Source organism: Eimeria necatrix, genomic scaffold (assembly GCF_000499385.1).
Source record: "Eimeria necatrix Houghton genomic scaffold, Enh_scaff255, whole genome shotgun sequence".
Taxonomy (NCBI): Eukaryota; Apicomplexa; class Conoidasida; order Eucoccidiorida; family Eimeriidae; genus Eimeria; species Eimeria necatrix.
In genome coordinates this window covers 28,961-47,110 of record NW_013653114.1, presented here as the reverse complement: position 1 = coordinate 47,110, position 18,150 = coordinate 28,961, and the positions used below count along the sequence as shown (strand labels likewise).

The 18,150-nt window shown below is 51.2% G+C and overlaps 4 protein-coding genes across 4 annotated transcripts; 3 read left to right on the top strand and 1 right to left on the bottom strand.

Moving 5' to 3' along the window:
- Window positions 1–1,487: 1,487 nt before the first annotated feature.
- ENH_00035120 (hypothetical protein, conserved) lies at window positions 1,488–3,083 on the top strand (the record flags this gene model as incomplete). The annotated part of the gene is made up of 1 exon (XM_013580378.1): window positions 1,488–3,083. The coding sequence occupies one exon, from the start codon at window positions 1,488–1,490 to the stop codon at window positions 3,081–3,083; it is 1,596 nt and encodes a 531-aa protein (XP_013435832.1).
- A 2,459-nt stretch (window positions 3,084–5,542) lies between these two features.
- ENH_00035110 (hypothetical protein, conserved) lies at window positions 5,543–7,151 on the top strand (the record flags this gene model as incomplete). Its single annotated transcript, XM_013580377.1, has 3 exons — window positions 5,543–6,209; window positions 6,338–6,862; window positions 7,063–7,151. 3 exons carry the CDS (start codon window positions 5,543–5,545, stop codon window positions 7,149–7,151), a joined length of 1,281 nt encoding a protein of 426 aa, XP_013435831.1.
- A 699-nt stretch (window positions 7,152–7,850) lies between these two features.
- ENH_00035100 (met-10 domain-containing protein, putative) lies at window positions 7,851–12,117 on the bottom strand (the record flags this gene model as incomplete). The annotated part of the gene is made up of 12 exons (XM_013580376.1): window positions 7,851–7,970; window positions 8,121–8,174; window positions 8,361–8,527; window positions 8,685–8,907; window positions 9,088–9,212; window positions 9,505–9,560; window positions 9,733–9,788; window positions 9,994–10,101; window positions 10,371–10,507; window positions 10,817–10,918; window positions 11,070–11,299; window positions 11,462–12,117. The coding sequence occupies 12 exons, from the start codon at window positions 12,115–12,117 to the stop codon at window positions 7,851–7,853; spliced, it is 2,034 nt and encodes a 677-aa protein (XP_013435830.1).
- A 1,173-nt stretch (window positions 12,118–13,290) lies between these two features.
- On the top strand, window positions 13,291–16,557 carry ENH_00035090 (hypothetical protein, conserved; the record flags this gene model as incomplete). Its single annotated transcript, XM_013580375.1, has 1 exon — window positions 13,291–16,557. The coding sequence occupies one exon, from the start codon at window positions 13,291–13,293 to the stop codon at window positions 16,555–16,557; it is 3,267 nt and encodes a 1,088-aa protein (XP_013435829.1).
- Window positions 16,558–18,150: the final 1,593 nt, after the last annotated feature.

The window sequence follows — 18,150 nt, the reverse complement described above, 5'->3', positions numbered from 1 at the left end:
AATATACACATTTTTGCCCGTTTCTTTCTACTTCCAACGATATCGGCCAGCTGGGGACTTTGCAGCTTGACACTCCGTCGTAGCTCCGTTACGGTTACCGCTAGCGCGCGGCCTCCCGGCTCTCTTGCACGAACAAATCCACAAGACAAGAATTGAAGTGACCAGCGATGAAGGAAGCCATAGAATCACAAGATACCAAGTGCTTACCATTTCAGTCCACTGCAGCTTGCGTTGAGTGCCTCCGCGGCTATGGCTTTTACAGCTTATACGTCTGCGCATCTGCATAAGAAACAAGTTGGTTACGGACCCAGATGGCACGCTATATAGACAGGAACAGACTCGACTAATGCAAAAGCACTGACACAGTATAGCAAAGAGGCTCAAATGGACATGACTTCAGGTGAATTGGTACCCTAGCTCCGAATTCTGGAGGGCATACCTCTGTATAGTTAATAACTGGCCACAAATTTGAACGTAGGCTCCTTGCAACATCGTTTTATATCGGCTCAGCGCACGCCGTGGACAGGCGCTGTTAACCTACATAGAGTCCGGCAAAATGTTGGGCTGCATCAGAATACACTGCTAGCTGCGTTATAATCAAGTTTTTAAGGGCAAAATCAGTCGCTCTTCGTAGAAATTTCAAGTTTCGTGTCTACTCGTTGTGTCGAGAGTGGTTCCTGAGCTTCCCAGATATTTATGGAAATCTGACGCTTGTATAAGGCTTTCTAGAAAGGTTAATAGTCTGCAAACAAGAAGTGCCATACACCTGCTTTCGATTAGGAAGCGTTTGTGGAGCAGCGAGGTACGCCAGCGAACATCGAGCAGTCATAACGTTTTGTGCAGCTTTATGCAGGAAGTGCGCAAGTGAAAGTGGAGAGGGCAAACAGAGGCGCCGAATCAGCCAGTCATCATTTACAGTATTAATACTGCTCAAATGTCTCTAAAAGTGTCGGCAGGAAATGAGCGCAGTGACTGGCACTGAACGTTGGAGACAGCAAAAGGGTCAGCACAAGTTCTGGGCAATGGCACGAAAGCCCCAGTGCTGCAGTTGCGTGCGGTACGATTCAAGCTCCCATCTCCAAGGAGATAAAGCTATCATTATTCTGTATATGACTATATGGAAACTGGGACGTTCTTTATGCTGAGCGTAAGGTAGGCTGCGCATTCCGCAACATGCACGTGCGCAGGATCGGTTCGTTAATTGCGAGAAATTCGCTCAACATCCGTCAAAAGCCCGCATATGCGTAACAAAGCTGATATTTAGCCTTTTCTGCCAGCTTCCGACGCTCCTTATCCCCACCATTTCAGGGATCCACTCCCAAATTCGGCAACCGTATGACCAGGAAGACTAGATTGCGGGATGCTGAATCGAGACAAAGGTCCATCCTAAGTACCATTGGGAGACCAATGAAATATTTGCTATGCCGGTTCTGTCGGTACATATTACTGACAAAGCACACTGCTGAGCCTCTGTTGCCCGTCAAAAAATGCAGGCTCTAAATTTGGGCGTTGGTGACAATGTGCCTGTATTTACGGTCCTCTTTGAAAGTGAAAAGACAAACAGTGCAGCTCTCCAGCAATATCCGGACAAGACAGTGTCATCAGGCGTGCAGCCCCGTCGGGGCGTCGTGCATAAAAGCTCTCGCAGGCGTAGTGGCGCGGCCTTCTTGGCATCTGCCACAGCACTTGTTGTGCTAATCTTCTTGTGTACGCGAGGGCAGAAGAAATGGAATCAACTGCCTGCCTATGGTCGGCAGCTGTCGGAGGATGAAGACTCCAGTGCGGTTGTCAAACGCCCATGGTGCAGCGATTCGGGAGAAGATGCAGATATTTCATCTGATGACAATACGACGGAGATGCCTCCCATGCTTGAGCCACTTGCTAAGCGTGCACGTATTGAGGCGGAGTCTGATGATAGCAGGGAGCTACCTAGTGTTGACACAGGCGCGCAACAAGCGGCACGGGCCTCATCGAAGGGGGCCATTAGACCAACTGGCGCAATTGGATGGCGTCGCCGACTGCGTCCCATACTGCCTAAGCCCCCTGCTTCTAAGATTGAAGCTGGGCGGTGGAGTGGGCATGAACTTCAAGCGGCTGCTGGACTGCTGAAATTGTGGGCGCCAGATTCCCCTGAAATTGAATTACCTGATGCAGCTGCAGTGTGTTGTTCAGAGAGTGGTAGAAGATTTCCTGTGACGCTGACTATGCGTGAAATTCAAGCCATTGTTGCGTTGCATCAATTGGGGGAATTGACTGGCTCCGAGGGCGCCCCTGGTGAAAGAGATGATGGACAGGTGGAGCCTGAGGATGAGGCTCAGCCTTCAACGAGTGCGGCAGCACAAGAAGCTGAAGCTGACGAACAGCAGCGGTTGCTAGACACATTCGTGCAGGACCTACTGTCAACTGTTACTCCGTCTTCTGCTGGTGGATCTACCTCGGCCGTGCAAGAAGACCCGAGTACACATCCATTTTGTCGTTTGCCGTCTGTTGACCGTAGTACAATTGTGCGATATTTTGACCCAGATCGTGTCTTTTTTCCCCCTCAGGTGACGGACAAACCGTTCCGACAATTTTTAACAGCTCATGATCTTCTCATCAAGCCGACACTTTCTTCCAAGGAATTGTTGTATCTAACTAATGCTGCGGAGAATCTAGCAGCTTACGCTGTATCGTATCAAAATTTTGGTATTCGGGATCTTCATGCGAATGCCGCTGCCAAACATCTCGGCCTCCGTTTCCTCGTGTTTGACGTCATTGTGTCCACATTAGAGCTGCTCGGTCAAAAGCCGGAAGGCGTTTGGTGGAAGAGACTTACTGCTGCAGTCCCTCATGAATACCCTCCGTCCCCCATTCTTCATAGTTTGACAGCTACACGCCTCTTCAACGTAGCCCTCTGCCACATGCTTACCACTTCCTTGGAAACTTTGAAGTCTGGGTGTCGTCCGCCATGTAGTAAAAATTTGGGGCTCAAGCGGTTCCTGTTTTGCTTTAAACAATCTCCGCCGCGTTTTAAAACGGCTAATTTTGATGCCTGGAGAAGTGACGACAAGGGTTTCTCTGAGGGGCGTAAAGGTCCAGGTTAGGAGCGTGTGAGTGTGAAGGGCCATTTCTTCTAAACGCGCATTTGAGGGAGCATCCGGCTTTACGAGGGAGCATGAGTGGGTGATTTTCCACATGAAGACGGCCGGAAAGTGCGAGCGATTGTTTGATGTTGCATGATTTAGTATGTGACATACGTCGTCACGAGAAAGGTGCAGTCATTAACACAACCCTCCACACATTTCGCAAACTGGAGTGATGCTAGACGAGCCGCTGCGGCTCTGGGCAGTTGTCTTGTAGGTACCGGAACATGAGCGCAAAGTCTTACACACGCGTAGGGGTGTGGAGCCAGACAGCACTTTCTCTAGCATTGATTTCACTTCAACGTTAATATTGTGCAAGCATTTCATGCATCGTTGCTATGAAGAATTCCTACGGCCTGCAGGCAGTGCTTTCATGAACTGCACCGCTCCACTCGTTGTTCCAAAAGCAAATGCTTTGGCAAATGAACGCACGGAAATCTAGTCAGTGGAGTAGCCACTGCAAATGCAGTATGCAAAAACTGAGAAATTCACATGTACACTTCATATGGAGTGCCAGCTGGAGTTGTTTTGTATGAATCCATGCTCGGCGTAGTCGTGCGGTTCCGCCCCTTTTGTGGCGACCCCTTCAGTGCAAGGAATTGCGTCTGCATTTCATTTGGGAGATTTGATATACCTCGACGATTGAGCGAAACATCTATATTGTGCAAGGTTCATGGCCGCATGAGGCGGCCTTTTCTCAAATCCAAGCCACTGTTTCTGAATTCTGGTAAAATGCAGCAACCGAAGAACTCGCCACCTAGCACATTTTAGTAGCTCGGCAGCACGGGAAGAAAGCTGCAAATTATGGGCTTGCAATAATAGGCAGACCAGATGGAAGAACGCATCCGAGAAGAGAGCCTTTAGCAAGTAATTGGGGAAGCAACCTACTTTAGGTGTAGTTGCATTGACGGGATACTGCTAAAGAAAGCGAGAAGAATGGAGAGCTTACAAACTTTCTGGCTTCCGCTCCACACCTTGCACCCTATGCCAATGCAGCTAAAATTCAGCTGCAAACTTATTGATAAGTGCAAGAGAGGGCTGATTGCCGCTCCCGCAGCAACAGTGAACTCGGTATCAAACACAATTGCAGGTTTTTCAAGCTCTGTAGATGGAGCATGGCTTCCAAACTAGTGTTGAGGAGTCAAACTGAAACAGTGCCAGCCCATGTAGATCCACCGTTGATTAAGGAAAGTGCGCATTCTAGGGTGCATGAGTAATGTGTCGCGGGAGTTCAGCTGCGGAGCTGGCAAATTGCAGAATTCAGCAGAGTCTCTAGTGCGTTTCTGCCATTTTCATCTGCGTTTGCGATGGAAACGGATTGTCGAGCATGATAGAAGTCTGAATTCACTCTTCTGTGTTGATTAAGCTGACTTCAGGCTAGCCGTACACTAGAGAAGCGTTGCTTCCCGTCGTAGTTCCAGTATGCTGTTAAGCTCTATAGAGAAGTTACATTTCAGCATCAGGGCACTTGCCAAATGGACTTTTTTGTCGAAGGGTCGTCACAATGTGGTCGTGGATAAGATTGTCGCTTTGAACTGGTTAGACAAAACAATTTCATAAGGCCATGCATCTTTCTAGCCTCGTGTCCTCCGTGAGATACTTCAACTAGTTCAGCAGCTGCCACGACACAACATCCAATTACTACAGTTCACGCAGATCAGAAGTGCAGGTAATATCCAATTGCTACAGCTCACTTGGACCGGAAACGAACCCAGTCAGTCTTTTACGGCGTTCACCAGTTCGACAGCGCAACCAACTGCTGAACAGACACAGCATGAGTGAGTCCTCTACAGGAAATGTGCAATTCATGTGAAAAGACTCTCCATCAAGGAAAGCAAAGAAAGCAAAGAAACCACTTGCATTCGTTTACATTCCCTGCGGAACTGGTCCGGCCCAGCAGCAGCACATGCCCCGATTAAAAGCGATGATCTGCATTTTAAATAAGTATTTCATGACCAAAAATTCACGTGCAACAAGCTGAAATATGAAAGTGTATCCTAGCTGATGGCGAAGACGTGTACAAAGGGCTTAACGCCGGCCCCAACGCTGCAGCAGCGACAACAGCCTCTCAGTTACTTTTAATTCCATCGAGGCTGTTTAGGCGTCTAGACATTAGGGCGTCCAATGAGCTGCCTTTCGCTTTGCAGAATTCTAAACAGACTCACGGATGAGCTTCACTCAAGCAGTTAAACTCGAGTTGCTATGTGGTCGCCGCATGCGCTCAAGGCGATTAACGACAGCTGGTGGATTTACTGAGAGGCATTTGCACCTTGTAGCCATCCGTTTTTGATTTAAAACATATCAAATATTACTGAGGCTGCATATGCCTGTGTGCTGCAGTCGCTGTAGCGGCACCACCAGCGGATCGCGGGTGCCGACGAACGTAACTGCGTGGCACTACTCATACCACAAGCCCAAAGATGAAATTTGTGCACTATCTTGTTTTCTCACTGTTTGGTTTTTCCAGTGATGCTGCGATCCAAACGTTTGGCTTTCCCGAAGTTCCCGAAGTTGCTTCGGCTAAACCGAGCACGTGCAATGTAGATGCGCAGAGCAGCAACAGCGTTAGCTACGTCCAACCCCAAATCGATTTTCAGGCCAAAACTCTGAGAGATCTCCAGGCATATGTGGCATTGTTGGAAGAAAAGTTGGAGGAGAAGCTGGAGAAGCACGAGCGCCAGCAACGGGAGGAGCAGCGATACATCTTTGTCTTCTTAGCCGTAGGCGCTTGTCTCGCGGTGGTTTGCCTTGTTGCTGTGGCAGCATGTCATGTGTACGTGCACTCACTACAAGACCAGTTGGGCTGGATGCCCGAGCAGCAGCAGCGCCACGAGCACCATCCCAGGCACCAAATGGCGGTCGCTGCACAGTCAAAAGCGTTTGACTGTCGAGCACAGGAGGAGCAATTCTTCACCCAAGACCATTTGAGGTTATCGCCCTTAGGTATTGCAGGGAGTCGCAGGAGGAGCAGCTGCAGCAGCTGTTGCAGTAACCATTCGCACCCCACTGCTGCCTGCCTAGACACTGTAGAGGATGACTTGGGCGACGAAGAAGGAGTCCGGTTGTTCCCCACAAAAGAAGATGTTGGTAAGCCGCCATATACTACGGTGGATAACTTTGTAGCAGCTGGGCTTGACTTCGTTCGCTAGGGCAGCATCAGCGCAGACGCACAGTCACTGAGTTGCGAATTTGTCCGTGTGTATCTTGTGTAACAGAGAGAGCTATGGCTGTAGAAGAAGCACGGGCTGCTGGAAAGTTGCCTACGGAGCTTCAGCAGCAGCAGCTGCAACTAGAGGCCCGTTGTTCCCGCCTCTTCGAGAGACTGCACGAGATAACGGATGCCAGCAGGGCTTTCTGCAGCAGCAGCAGTGAATCGGAGGTGGAAGCAGCAACAGACACTGCTGCTTTGGCAAGGAAGAAATGTACGGAAGGCGAAGAAATAGCTCCAACAGCAGCAGCGCGTGGAACCACAACAGACGGCGCAGGGAATCCGGCCCAGCGTCCTCGGCGTCAGAGGAAAAAACAGAAGCTTGTGGCTGATCCGGAGCGCCTTGAGGAGCAGCAGACGCTGCTGCTTGAGCTACAGCAGCTCTTTAAGGAGATAGATAGCACGTTTAATGGCAACAGGCCGGCCCATGTCTCTGCTATGATTCGCTGCTGCAACGCTCTGCTCCGGGCGGATGGCCTCGCGGTCCTCAAGGCGTGCGCGGATTGTCAGCCTCTCCACAACGCAGCGCAGAGTATAATTGAGACTGTCGTGCCGTGCATTTGGGCGACCTGATTACTGAGGCAGATAGAGGGTGTTCTGACCCCATAAATTTACGCAAGTGCTCAGCGGCAGCGGGCGTACCGCGATGCTTGCAAGAAATGCAACGCAGCAGGCAGCCCGTGACTGTGCTGTTAGCAACAACGGGTCCTTCGTGGCCACATCACATCGCAGCGAACCTGCAAGAGGCAGGAGAGGGACTGGTGCAGGAGGAGTATACTGCTCATGCTCTTGCTGCGGACGATGCTACCACTGGCACTTGAGAACCCAGCACTTGTCGGGTGCTCGTGCAGTTTGTTGCCTTGCGTCCGTGGAGGATAGCTGTCTTTCCTATTTGCAGCAACATGTAGGGCGCTGGCATTGGTGGGCGCTGGCATTGGTGTTCCTGTGCGCGTGCTGCACACGTTGTACAGACGCTCTTTGGTGTCCAGCTGTACTCAGTTAATTTTGTGGACGGCGCTCTCTTTTATACCTTGCATACATGCGGTGTTGTTTGCGCCCATGTAACGAAAGTCGGCGATTTTCCCGTTGACTCCATCCTGCAGGAGGCTTGTTTGCCTTCTCATAAGTTTTCTTACGCGTATAGTCTAGCGCAGTACCGAAGCTGTCCACGCCTATCGGTGCAGATGCAGTATTACTTGTGTGCCGCAGCTTTGCATTAGCCGCTGCGACGGTGAACTTGACATTAAGCCAATACTTTGAAATTGACGCCAATGCGCGTAAAGAAAACAAATTAGACGACGGACGATTGCTCGAGTATTTTTCCCATTGAGCAAACGTGCTTGTAGCTGCAACACGAGCGCGGCTGCATAACTATGGAGTGTAGCGGCAGTAGCTCAGCTGGATCGACATAGCAGGGAATAAAAAGACGCGGCAACAGTTTCTGTGAATAGCGCGCACGCCAAATCTTGCTGTATCCCGGCGTCTCAAAGCTGTAGCAAGGCTACGAAAATTCCTGCATGTTATTTAGTTGTATGCTGATCTTCTTGCCCCTCGCTGCCTTCATGTTCGCCAAGAAGAACGAGAAGAGGGATGTCAAAGGTGAGACAGTACATGCGCTTATGAGGAGCTACATCCCTCACCTGAACAGTACAAACACCAAACAAAGAATATCAGTGCAAAGGACAGTAACGCGCAAACGCTACTGCAGGATGCGAAATCAATGCGAACTCAGTCGAAAACCAAGAACGCTAAAGAAAAACTCTATGCAGCACAGGAGGGCGGTGACGTACTTCGTGTATCTCTACAGACTCCGGCCAATAGCCAAGGGCGGCTTCCACTCGTGGCTGCGGCGCAGCATTCTAAAAGACACAGTGACCCACTGTTAGCGAAAGCGAGGACAATAACTGAGAACCTGTGCAGGCATGCTCCGAGAGATAATGATGCTACATGGGACAACATATAAGTGCACAAGCATGGGATGGAATGCTTCCGTGCGCCCCTCAACATATTCCACACTCTCAAGATCTTACTTTGAGGTCTTGCTCGGGCTTTGGGTCCCTGGAGAAGGCGTAACAGTGAACGCGCCACTTGGATATCTGGTCTGTCTGCGCAGCTCCGGGGGAGCTGCTGGGTCCTTCCGTTGGGCGGCGTCTTTTTGCTTGGGGCTCTGCTCGATTAAATAGCCCCGGAAATACATCTGAATCACAACTCACGCTGGGATGACACGCTGTCAGGATACGCTCACTTTCCGCTTATAGATATCCGCTGAAAAACGCCCAACAGAGGCAACGCTTCATGTGCCCACACTTTCGTCTTGCATGACGTAAGGTGATAGTCACAACTGAGAGACCCACCCAAAAATTCAACAGCTAGCTCTGGAAGATTCATTATTACATGCACCTCCACGGCTTGACGATGACTGCCCGACGTTTCTGCAGCTCCTGCAGCAGATAGTCCAGAATGGCCCCTGCGGTTATGTATGCGTTTGTCTACAAGCGCAGCAATCGCCTCTGGCTGCCCCTGAGTGCGAAGAAAGTCCCGAGCGTCTTGGTTGTGCACCTCCACCAAATCAGCTACCTGCAGCAGCATCAAGAGAAATCATTAAAAATAGGTAAAACGTCAAGATCTTCAAGATCATCTTAACGCGTGTAGATATACACAATCTGTCAACTAATCACGCTTCTTTTGCCCTTTGAGCAGCAAAATTGCAGAGGGCGCAGCAGCAGCGGAAGCATGCCAACAAATTTTCCTGCTCACTCCGTTCCTTTTTACATTTGTCCGCATGTTCATTGCAGATGCGGGGTTGCCGTCATTCGCAGCAACAATGCAGCCGCTCCGCGCGAGGTAGACAGCGAATGCCCCGACACCGGCAAAGGCATCCACTACAGCATAAACGCATTAAAAGGAAGACACATACATTGATGCAGTGGACGCAAACGGAACTCCAAGTTCGGAAGGGCGCGAGGAAGAGGGCTTACAGCCCTCACATAACTGTCATGAGCTATCGGCATATCGCATGCGCCAACATGCGTCTATCTATATTCTGCAGCTGCAGCTGCTTCTGCTGCTCTGACTCCTGCAACTCTTTATGCTTGTTTCTGCTGTTTTGACTCCTTGGTCTCTTTTTGCTACTTAAAGCGCCCTGCGTAAAGCCGTGGATGCAGCTGTACGTACATACAACTGAGTCCTTGGGGACCACAGCAGTAATGCGTTGCCGTTCGCATGAAAGCCTGCACATGCCAGACAATACAGACTCGATGCCGCATCATCCCCCAGATTCGCCATATATGAAAGCAAATCGCCACTTATACAAAAACGTGAGCAACAGCCAGAACAGCTACAGCGCTGCTCATACAGCACTGGCATACAACTGTACGAAAAGCATATGTAGTCGCAACAAACCTAGAGTTCCAGAATGCCTTGGCATAGTCAACTTCAAAAACCATGTCGCTCTCCTTCTGCAGAGAATTGGCAATGCACCGGCAAAAATAAAGCAATAACGAAGAATGTCCCCGCGCCACTGAGGGGATTTGGCGCCGCTCAGATTAAAAAACCAAGATGCGCCAAATCGTGAACACAGTGAGCAAAGACCTGTAGGCCGGGTATTCATTGTACGCTGGTGCTGGTATTGCTCTTGGCAGTGTCGGCGATATTGGTGCCCACCACTGTGGCGACGTAGGCCGCTTCGCCCGCAATGAGCTCAAACTGTAACTCTCTCCATTTTTCACCTATGCCCGTCTTCAAAACCACAGTGCGCAGCTGAGGGTGCTTCTGCAGTTGCAACACACCAGTCACAATCAGGGTTTTACAGCCGCCGTACACTCAATACGAGCGAGCCCCCAGTAACGCCACAGGCCAGCTTCTGTGGCGGCGTATATCTTCGTGAAAATGCAACAGCTCTGACAGCTGCTTGAAGGAAACGCAAAGTAACTTTGCACAAGGGAGAAGCGCCAATGCAACACAAAAGCAATCGCCTTTAAGGGTGACCCATATGCGGAAAAAGAATGGCTGCAGCAGCTGCAGCACAGGCAGCAGCGCACATCCAAGACGACTTGACCGATGGCGTATTTGAACTTCAGAAGAGAGGCAGGAAGGTTAAGGTGAGCGATATGTCCCACGCACTCGAACCTGTGAGGCACTTCAGCGCCCTCTGGCAATAACGCCGTGAGGCATTCAACTGCGCAGACAATTCAAACACAACAGACACAGACAAATGTAGCTCGCAGCGAACTACGCAAGCCATGCTCAAGCAGCAGGTGAGTGATCCGTGGGTTTGTAAACAGAAGACTATGCTTGCCACATTGATGCAACGCTGCGCGCAGCCTCAGACTGAGGAGCACAACCCCGTCCAAGGAGTGTAGCAAGAACCACCCGCATATAAAGAACCAGCAAGGCCCACTGAAAGCTGATACCATCTTCATAAAACCGTGGCTGCAGTAACAGCGGGCAGTGCTCCCTGCAGCAATAGCAGGGAAGCATTACATACCGACAGAGAGGTTCTCATAACCAACAGACACGCGATGGCGCAGAACTTGAATCCCCGCATCCCTCACTTGACTCTGCAAGTCCTCCGGTAGCCCATCCAGCTCTTGCAACACACAAACAGCGAACTCGGCTTGCCACACAGGCAGGTATAGCGCAATACAAGCATCCCCCTGTCCAGCTACAGCTGCAGCGATTACGCAAAGCTAAAGGCGTCGCATTTCCTCTACCATCCTTCGCACTGCTCACACTCCTACCTGGGCCTATAGATGGGTCCAACAGCAGGCATTTGAAGCCCTTTGCGCTGCCTTTCTCTTTCGTTACCTCGGTGGGGTTGTGGGACTGTTGCGGGTGCTCTTGTTGGCCTGCATTTCCGTCGTCGCTAGTTTGTTGCTCGTTTTGCATTTCCTGTTGCACTTCTCCCTGCCGCTCCTTCTCTGCAATGTCGGAAACGACGGGCCGCAAATTTCTACGCTTGAAAAGATATCTGCAGTTGCAGAAACGCAATCTTGTCACAAAAATGAAACGTGCCCAGAAGAAAAAATGCGCAGACGTTCACGAGCAGCGCGAAGGCTCTGGCACACAAGCGGCACTGCAGTAGAAACAGCGCATCGGCTGGATCAAGCAGCAGCACCAGAAACACCCTTACTTTCTAAGCGCCTTGGAAAGCTCCTGCAGCTGATTCAACGGGACTCGCAGGCATGTTACTTCCTCCTCTTTACAAAATGCGTCCCTATTCAACTGGACAAACTCCGTGGCGTCCGTCTCCGGGGTAGCCAGTGCTGCATCGGATGGCTTATCTGCTGCATCTGCTGCTCCTCCTCCTCCCACTGCCGGTGCATCCGATGAGCCTCCATTGCTGAGAGCAGAATGCAAATAGGGAGGCATTCTACTGCTGCAGACTTGCCGATGCTGGTGATCCTGTTGCCGCCGTAAAACAATATTCAGAGCAGTGCCTGAACAACACGGGGAAGGAAGGGCGCGTTCGCCGTTAGTCAGCGCCTCGGTGTATATTAAACTGCTCCTGCCGTCGTTCCTTCCTTCATAGCGCATCCAGGCTTGCTGCTGTGGCTGCAGCAGAGCAGCTGCGCAGGCTGCTGTTGCAGCAACACGGAAACAACGAGGATTGGCGATTCCGTGACTCGACCTCCCTGCGCCTCGGGCCTTGAGAAATGAGAGACCTTTGAGGAATGTTGGCGCTGCAGCTGGTGAAGCCTCTGTTGTCTCTGCTGCGGGTACTAGACAATTTCTGCTGCTGCCGCTGCTGTGGCGGAGACATTTATACTGACCAGTGCCTGAGGGCATCTATAGGTTCCCCAGGTCGCGAACCTCCCTTAGCAATGTATTTCACTTACACCTAAAAACCATGTTTCCTCTGCTGTTCTGTTGACGTGTTGCTGGTTCTTGTGCTGTTGCGCGCGAGCAATTGATCAGCGGGGGCTGATTGTACCTTCCCCCCCGCTGCAACCACCTTTGTAGCCAAAGTGTTGCACAGTGACTATGAACCTTTCAGAAAATATTGTACAGAATTCGTTAGAACAGTAAAGCAATAATATTCCGCAAGTAGCCGTTGATACTGCCCCACCTCTCAGTCGGGGCCCCCAGCAGAGCAGGCGGCTGCAGCTGCTCAAGAAGCGACAGGAGCTACAGCAACAGAAAAAACAGCAGCAGGTTAATCCATTTCAAAATATTGGCGTCGTCGCTGCATCTCCGTAGTGAGATTGAGATCACTGGTGCATGCTACACTCGAAGGAATGGACAGGCTGCCATCATCGAGAGAGTCCCCAAACCTCAAGGCGCAAGGGGACATAGGCAGCAGCCGCAGTAAATGCACTAGAAGCTTGTAGGCTGCATCTCCCTCAGTATTTTTCCTTTTGTTCTACATACGTTGCAACACGTAGTCCTCCATTCCAGGGAACAAAGCAACGCACCACAGAGTGAACACGCTAAGAGGGCTTCGAGGGCCCACCAGCAAGCATCGCTGCGTTTCGACACATGGACGTAATGTCAAGCTAAGATGTTCGCGTATGACTGTGAGCACAGCCGTATCATTTTAGGAGCCGCAGCTGTAGGGCAAGCGGAGACCACAGCATCAGCAGCAGGGGAGGTGACGTAACAAATTGCCAGCAGCCACTCTGCACTCGCCGAAGCCTAAACTTTTTACTCAGCCGGCAGTCGCTGACTGAGATCCGCTCAAGAGTAGATGAAGTGCGCACATGCGATGCAAAATGCTGGGAGGGCGGAAAATTGTTCAGTGGTTGATTCAATGTGGACCACGATGGGCGGCGTGCGGCAAGCTGGAACAGAGCTGTCGCTGAGAGAGTATTGTAAAGGGAAGTAGTGCGATGGAAGAAGTTGATTGAAGAAGTTTGCTAAGAAAGCCCGAAAACCCCGGCTGAGAGCACAAGCATATCGGCCGACGCAACAGCAAATAGCGCCGCTACCCAACAAGCATGCTTGTGCAGAGTCAGCTCGAATATGGAGGCTCTCTTCACTTTCTTGCAGGATAGTATCTCAGGGGAGTCGTTTGACCCTAGAGCTGCGCGGCCACGTTGCAAGGTGTGTGGGGCCGATGCGTGGCTGCAATGGGACGGCCGTTACGCCGACTTTTGTAGCCGTAGTTGCCGAGACCAGTGGGCAGCTAGCCAAGGGCACGTCCCAACTCAAGGTTCGCAGGACCTTTCGAGACGCGAGGGAGGGAGAGCTAAGGAACCCTCCGGCATGTTGGGACACAGGCAGGCGCAGCTACAACAGGAAAAGGAGGAGCAATGGGAGCAAACATTTCCACCCAGGAATCGCAACCTCCCTCGTAGGAGGGCCCAACTGCAAATGCAAAACTCTTGGATGCAGCAGCAGCAGAACAAGATCGACTCTGGTGGTGCTACCGCTGCCGTAGGTGCATTTGCAGAGGCAGCTGCTGCTAAAAAGGTCGCCAGAGTTCTGCGGGAGAAGGTACCGAAAAAAAACTCCCCTGTGCAGCCTAAGGCACAGCGTCTAGAGTCTCGAATCCCGTCGGCGGCTAATACCCCCAGGAAGATGGCCAGCACTGCCGACAAGGGCACTGGCGAAGGCCTGCCGCTGCAAAGGCAGCGCACAGTAGCGCGTTTTATAGAGGAGGGGGAGAATGCGGCTGAATTACAGTCTGCTTTGAGGGATTACCAGGAAAGTCTCCAACGCCAGCGACAAAAATCAGGAGAAAAAACTGTTGAAAGTGCTGCTCATGCCTCTTCGGTTGCTACAGTTGGTGCTGCAGACAACAATACGCAAGTGATCGCGAAACAGCCAGATATGGAATTGCTGCAGCAGGAAAGGGAAAAGTACGAAGAGCAGATGAAGGCATTTGCGGAGGAAACGAAGCAGCAATTGGGCCAGCACTGGGCGCAGCTAGAAGCCGAGCTGCAACGCATCGCAGCTGAAGAAAGCGGCGCCCAAAAGACTCTTGAGGCGCAGTTGAAGCAGGTTCGTGATGACCTTCAGCAACTAATGCAGCAGCACGTACAGCAACAACTGCAACAACAGACGTTGGCTGAGGGTAGGCTTGAGCAGCAGCTGAAGGCCCAGCTGAAGGAGGAACTGGAGCAGCAAATGGAAAGGAAGCTCGAGGAACGCCTCCAGAGGCAGCTAAAAGAACAAGCCGAGCAGCAGTGCAAGAAAAAGATGAGCTTAACGGGCCCAGATAGCGTCAGCATGAGACCATCGGAAGAGCATCCGTTGCTGCAACATCTGTTGGACCAGAAAGAGCAGTTGCAGCAGCAGCTACTGCAGCAACAACGACAGCAAGAAGAACTGATGTATAGGCTCCAGCAGCAGCAGGAGCAGGCCCTGCAAGCCCTGCGAAAGCTGGCTCCTCCAGCGGAGTCCTACCACGGAAAAGAAAGCAAGAGCAGCTCCACACTGAACCATCATTTGGAAAGTTTGCTGCTTGAGGCTCTACTAAGTCGCTTGAAGACTAACGAAAACCATCAACTGAAGGAACAAAATCAAGAAAGGCAAAGGACATCAGAGGTATCCAGCTGGGAGCAAAGAGAGTTGGCCCTACGGGACGCTGCAGCTGCAGCAGCTGCTATTGCCAAAGAAGTGGAGGTTGACCAGCACTTCGAGGGCCAGCTTGAAACTACCGTCTTGCGAGCCAACCTGCTGCTGCCGGACTCCGCTCCGGTACAGCCCCAACAAGGCTTGCAGTTTGGCAGCAAGTTGCAAGTGGTACTTCGCTGTGCAACGGGGCCTGGTGAATGGGAGGAGAAGGAGTCTAGCCTTTCTGCTGACGGACAGTGGCAGGAGACCTTTACCTTCTCTATTCACTGGCCGTCTGCGGCTACTGCTGCTGCTGCTTCTGCTGCACTCTGTGCACAGTTGTGGGCCACTAAATACAGCAGCAACAGCAGCACTGTCACCACAGCGCACAGGGACAACAGCAAGTGCTGCTTCGTTGGAGAAGCTGTGCTCCCACTGCCTTCCTTCACCAGTGCTTGGGAGTACAGGGCCCCTTTACGCTGGCGCAGCAGCTTGGGAGGCAGGAGGCAGCAACAGCCATTGCTTCAGCAGGGGGATTTGCTTCTGCGTGTACAGTTTCATCCAGCCAATGTGAAGCCATTGGAGGTACCTCATCAATTGGAGGATCTGCAGGCACCTTCCTCACCGGAGCGAGCCAAGCATGGGCTGCAGAGTCACACAAGCAGTGCCACTGACAAAAGAGGCAGCAGCGACAGCAGCCGCCGGACTGACAGCAACAGCAGCAGCACAAGCAGCAAAGACTGCTGTGAGAGTGAACAGAAATTGCTGCCTTTAAGTCCCTTGAAGGAGGTCTCAGATGGAGCGGACACCCTTCAAGAGCGTCTGCTCCAGCAACTAGACGAGCTCTCTACTGCTTGGAGACGTGCCCTGGCTGAAGAACAGCAGCAGCAGCATCCCTTACCCGTTTCCATCGACTGCCAGTCTCTTCAGGAGCACCTTCGTCAGTCTACTTTGATGGGGGCGCTTTGTACTAATTCCCTGTGCAGCAATCTCGCAGGTCCATTCGCTGACTTGTACAGCGAGGAGGAATTTCGAGTCTGGGGCCTCTGCAACGCATGTCAGGAGCAGTTGTTCACCACTCCACTTCCTCAAGGGGGATTGAAGAGCCAAGCAAAGCTGCGGTTGCAGCTGGCTTCTCCATTTGCCAGTTGTTGCAGAGACAATTGTCACGACATTGGGAATATCCAAGCTCTTGCGAGGGCAACAGCGAGTCATAGGAACCCCCAATTCGGAGAACTGAGGCTTGACGGAAACATACCAGTTGCATTTCCTACTTCTGATTGCATTTGGCCTTCAGCCTTGCAACTGCTGCATGCCCAGCGTTTTTCTCAGCTGTCTGTACAGGAACGTTTGCGGCGTTGTTGCTGTAGCAGCGAGCTGCTTGCATTGCTGCAGTGTCCTCTTTTGCAGGCATTTGAGAGGCTGGATTGGCACTCTCGTGCTGCTGCCGCAGTACGCACCTGCCTGCTTCTCTTGCTGCGACAGCACCCTAAGTTGCAGCTTCTCTTATCCACCCTACAAGGCTTTCATATCAGTTACCACGACCCATTACAGCAGCGGCTGTTGCGTCGCATGCAGCATCAACGGCGACATTGCGAAGAAAAGAAAGTGGGGGACCTTGGACGAGATGAGCTGCGGGGCAAAACGAGGGCCCCCTTCCTGCCACGAAACTTTGCTGGAGTGCTTCTTATGGATCTTTGCGCTGCTCTTGGACCCCCAACCCGTGACTAGCACTTCCCAAGGGAGCTGTGTATCAGCTCGGTTTTTTGTGGCTGTGATCCAGAAGCATATGGTCATGGCTCTTCAGGTCCGAATTCTCCTTCATAGACTGTTCCTCTGCCGGATGGCTAGGTTTGGTAAATTTTTCGAAGGGTTAGTTCTTCCGCAAGACGCAATCCTTTTTTTGTATTTGTTGAATTTCGGGCAATGCTGCTTTCGGTGGCGCGTCCAACTAAGAGGCAGAAAACACTAAAGAAACATTTTTTGTTAGCGTATTTCGGTTGCTCTTCTGCCTACTGCGTGGGATAGCTTCCTACTGCAAGATTCACGTCTGCGGCACTGTCTGCCTTCATGGAGGCAGGACACGGGCATACCCATCTTGGAGCTTGGAGGATAAAGTGGATTAGGTATCTAGCCAAGGTCTATCCATTTGGGCATTTAGTTATTTCTCTTCAACACTCGCTGCGAAAAGGAAAAGATGGCGCATTGGCGCGTAGATGGTTGGTTTACTGCGATAGTGGGGTGAACAAAAGTGACAGTACCGCTGCTACTTTGTTGGCGTAACACAGTGACAGCTAGACACCACTGGAATTTCCATAATTCAACGTGAATTGTTATTGCAGGGGTAGGACAAACGCTGCAAGCTGGGACGGGGACACTTGCCCTGTGTATTGAAGCCCTGGTGGCTGAATTCCTTCTGTGGATGGGTGTCATGGGACTGGGTATCCCAATAAAGCACTCTTTTAAGGCCATGCACAGTTTCAGTGGGGTTGTTTCGTGAAGTGCAGGGTACTTCGTAAGGTAGCCCTTCAGCGGGGGCGGTTCAGTCGCGCAGTTGGCCCAGGCATAGTCACCTTTGTTCAGTCCATAGAAAATCCAGCTGCAACTAGATTTTCTTGTTTCTGTTTCCAATCTTACCTGTTCCTGGCTCAATTGTGCCTATCACAATAATAGGCATGAGTTGCAAATGCTGCGTTGTGCGCATATGGAAGTTAAATATGTAGAATCTTCGATTCTATGTGCAAAACGAAGAGTTAAAATGAAATTCTAACTGTCTTGCGCTTAAAGAACATTGCGGAATTTGTTTAAATACCATGAACTGGCCGTTCAGTCACATACATCGACCTCTGAAGAGCCCGTTGCCGGCCACCCTGGCACGATGCCCAACAATTCATATGGCAGGAACCCCACAGCAGAGGCTGTTTATGCTAAGCTTCTCTTGACTTAGACAGATTTTTAATGCGGCAATTTATGTGTGGACATTGATTTACTGGTGTTATTGTGGCAAGTGAGATGCGGCGATTTTCGATAGGGTTGCGGTCTTGCGGTGGTTGAACTTCGTCAAAAGCCCCCGAACATGAAACTTGTTCGCGCTGTAGATCAACTGAAAGACTAGGGTAATATGGTTGGTCAATGAAATAGATACAATGGGGGAAACAGAAGCTTGTTCACGCTCTCTACTCGCTGTGGCGCCCATGATCGCAGTATCGAACACACACTTCAGGTGAGGTTCAGTAATCACTGTCACTTTACTCTGTTACATTATTGTAATGGAAAACATGTGCAGGCGTGTCCCACTAGATGCTGCAGTGTTCCGGGTTCGTG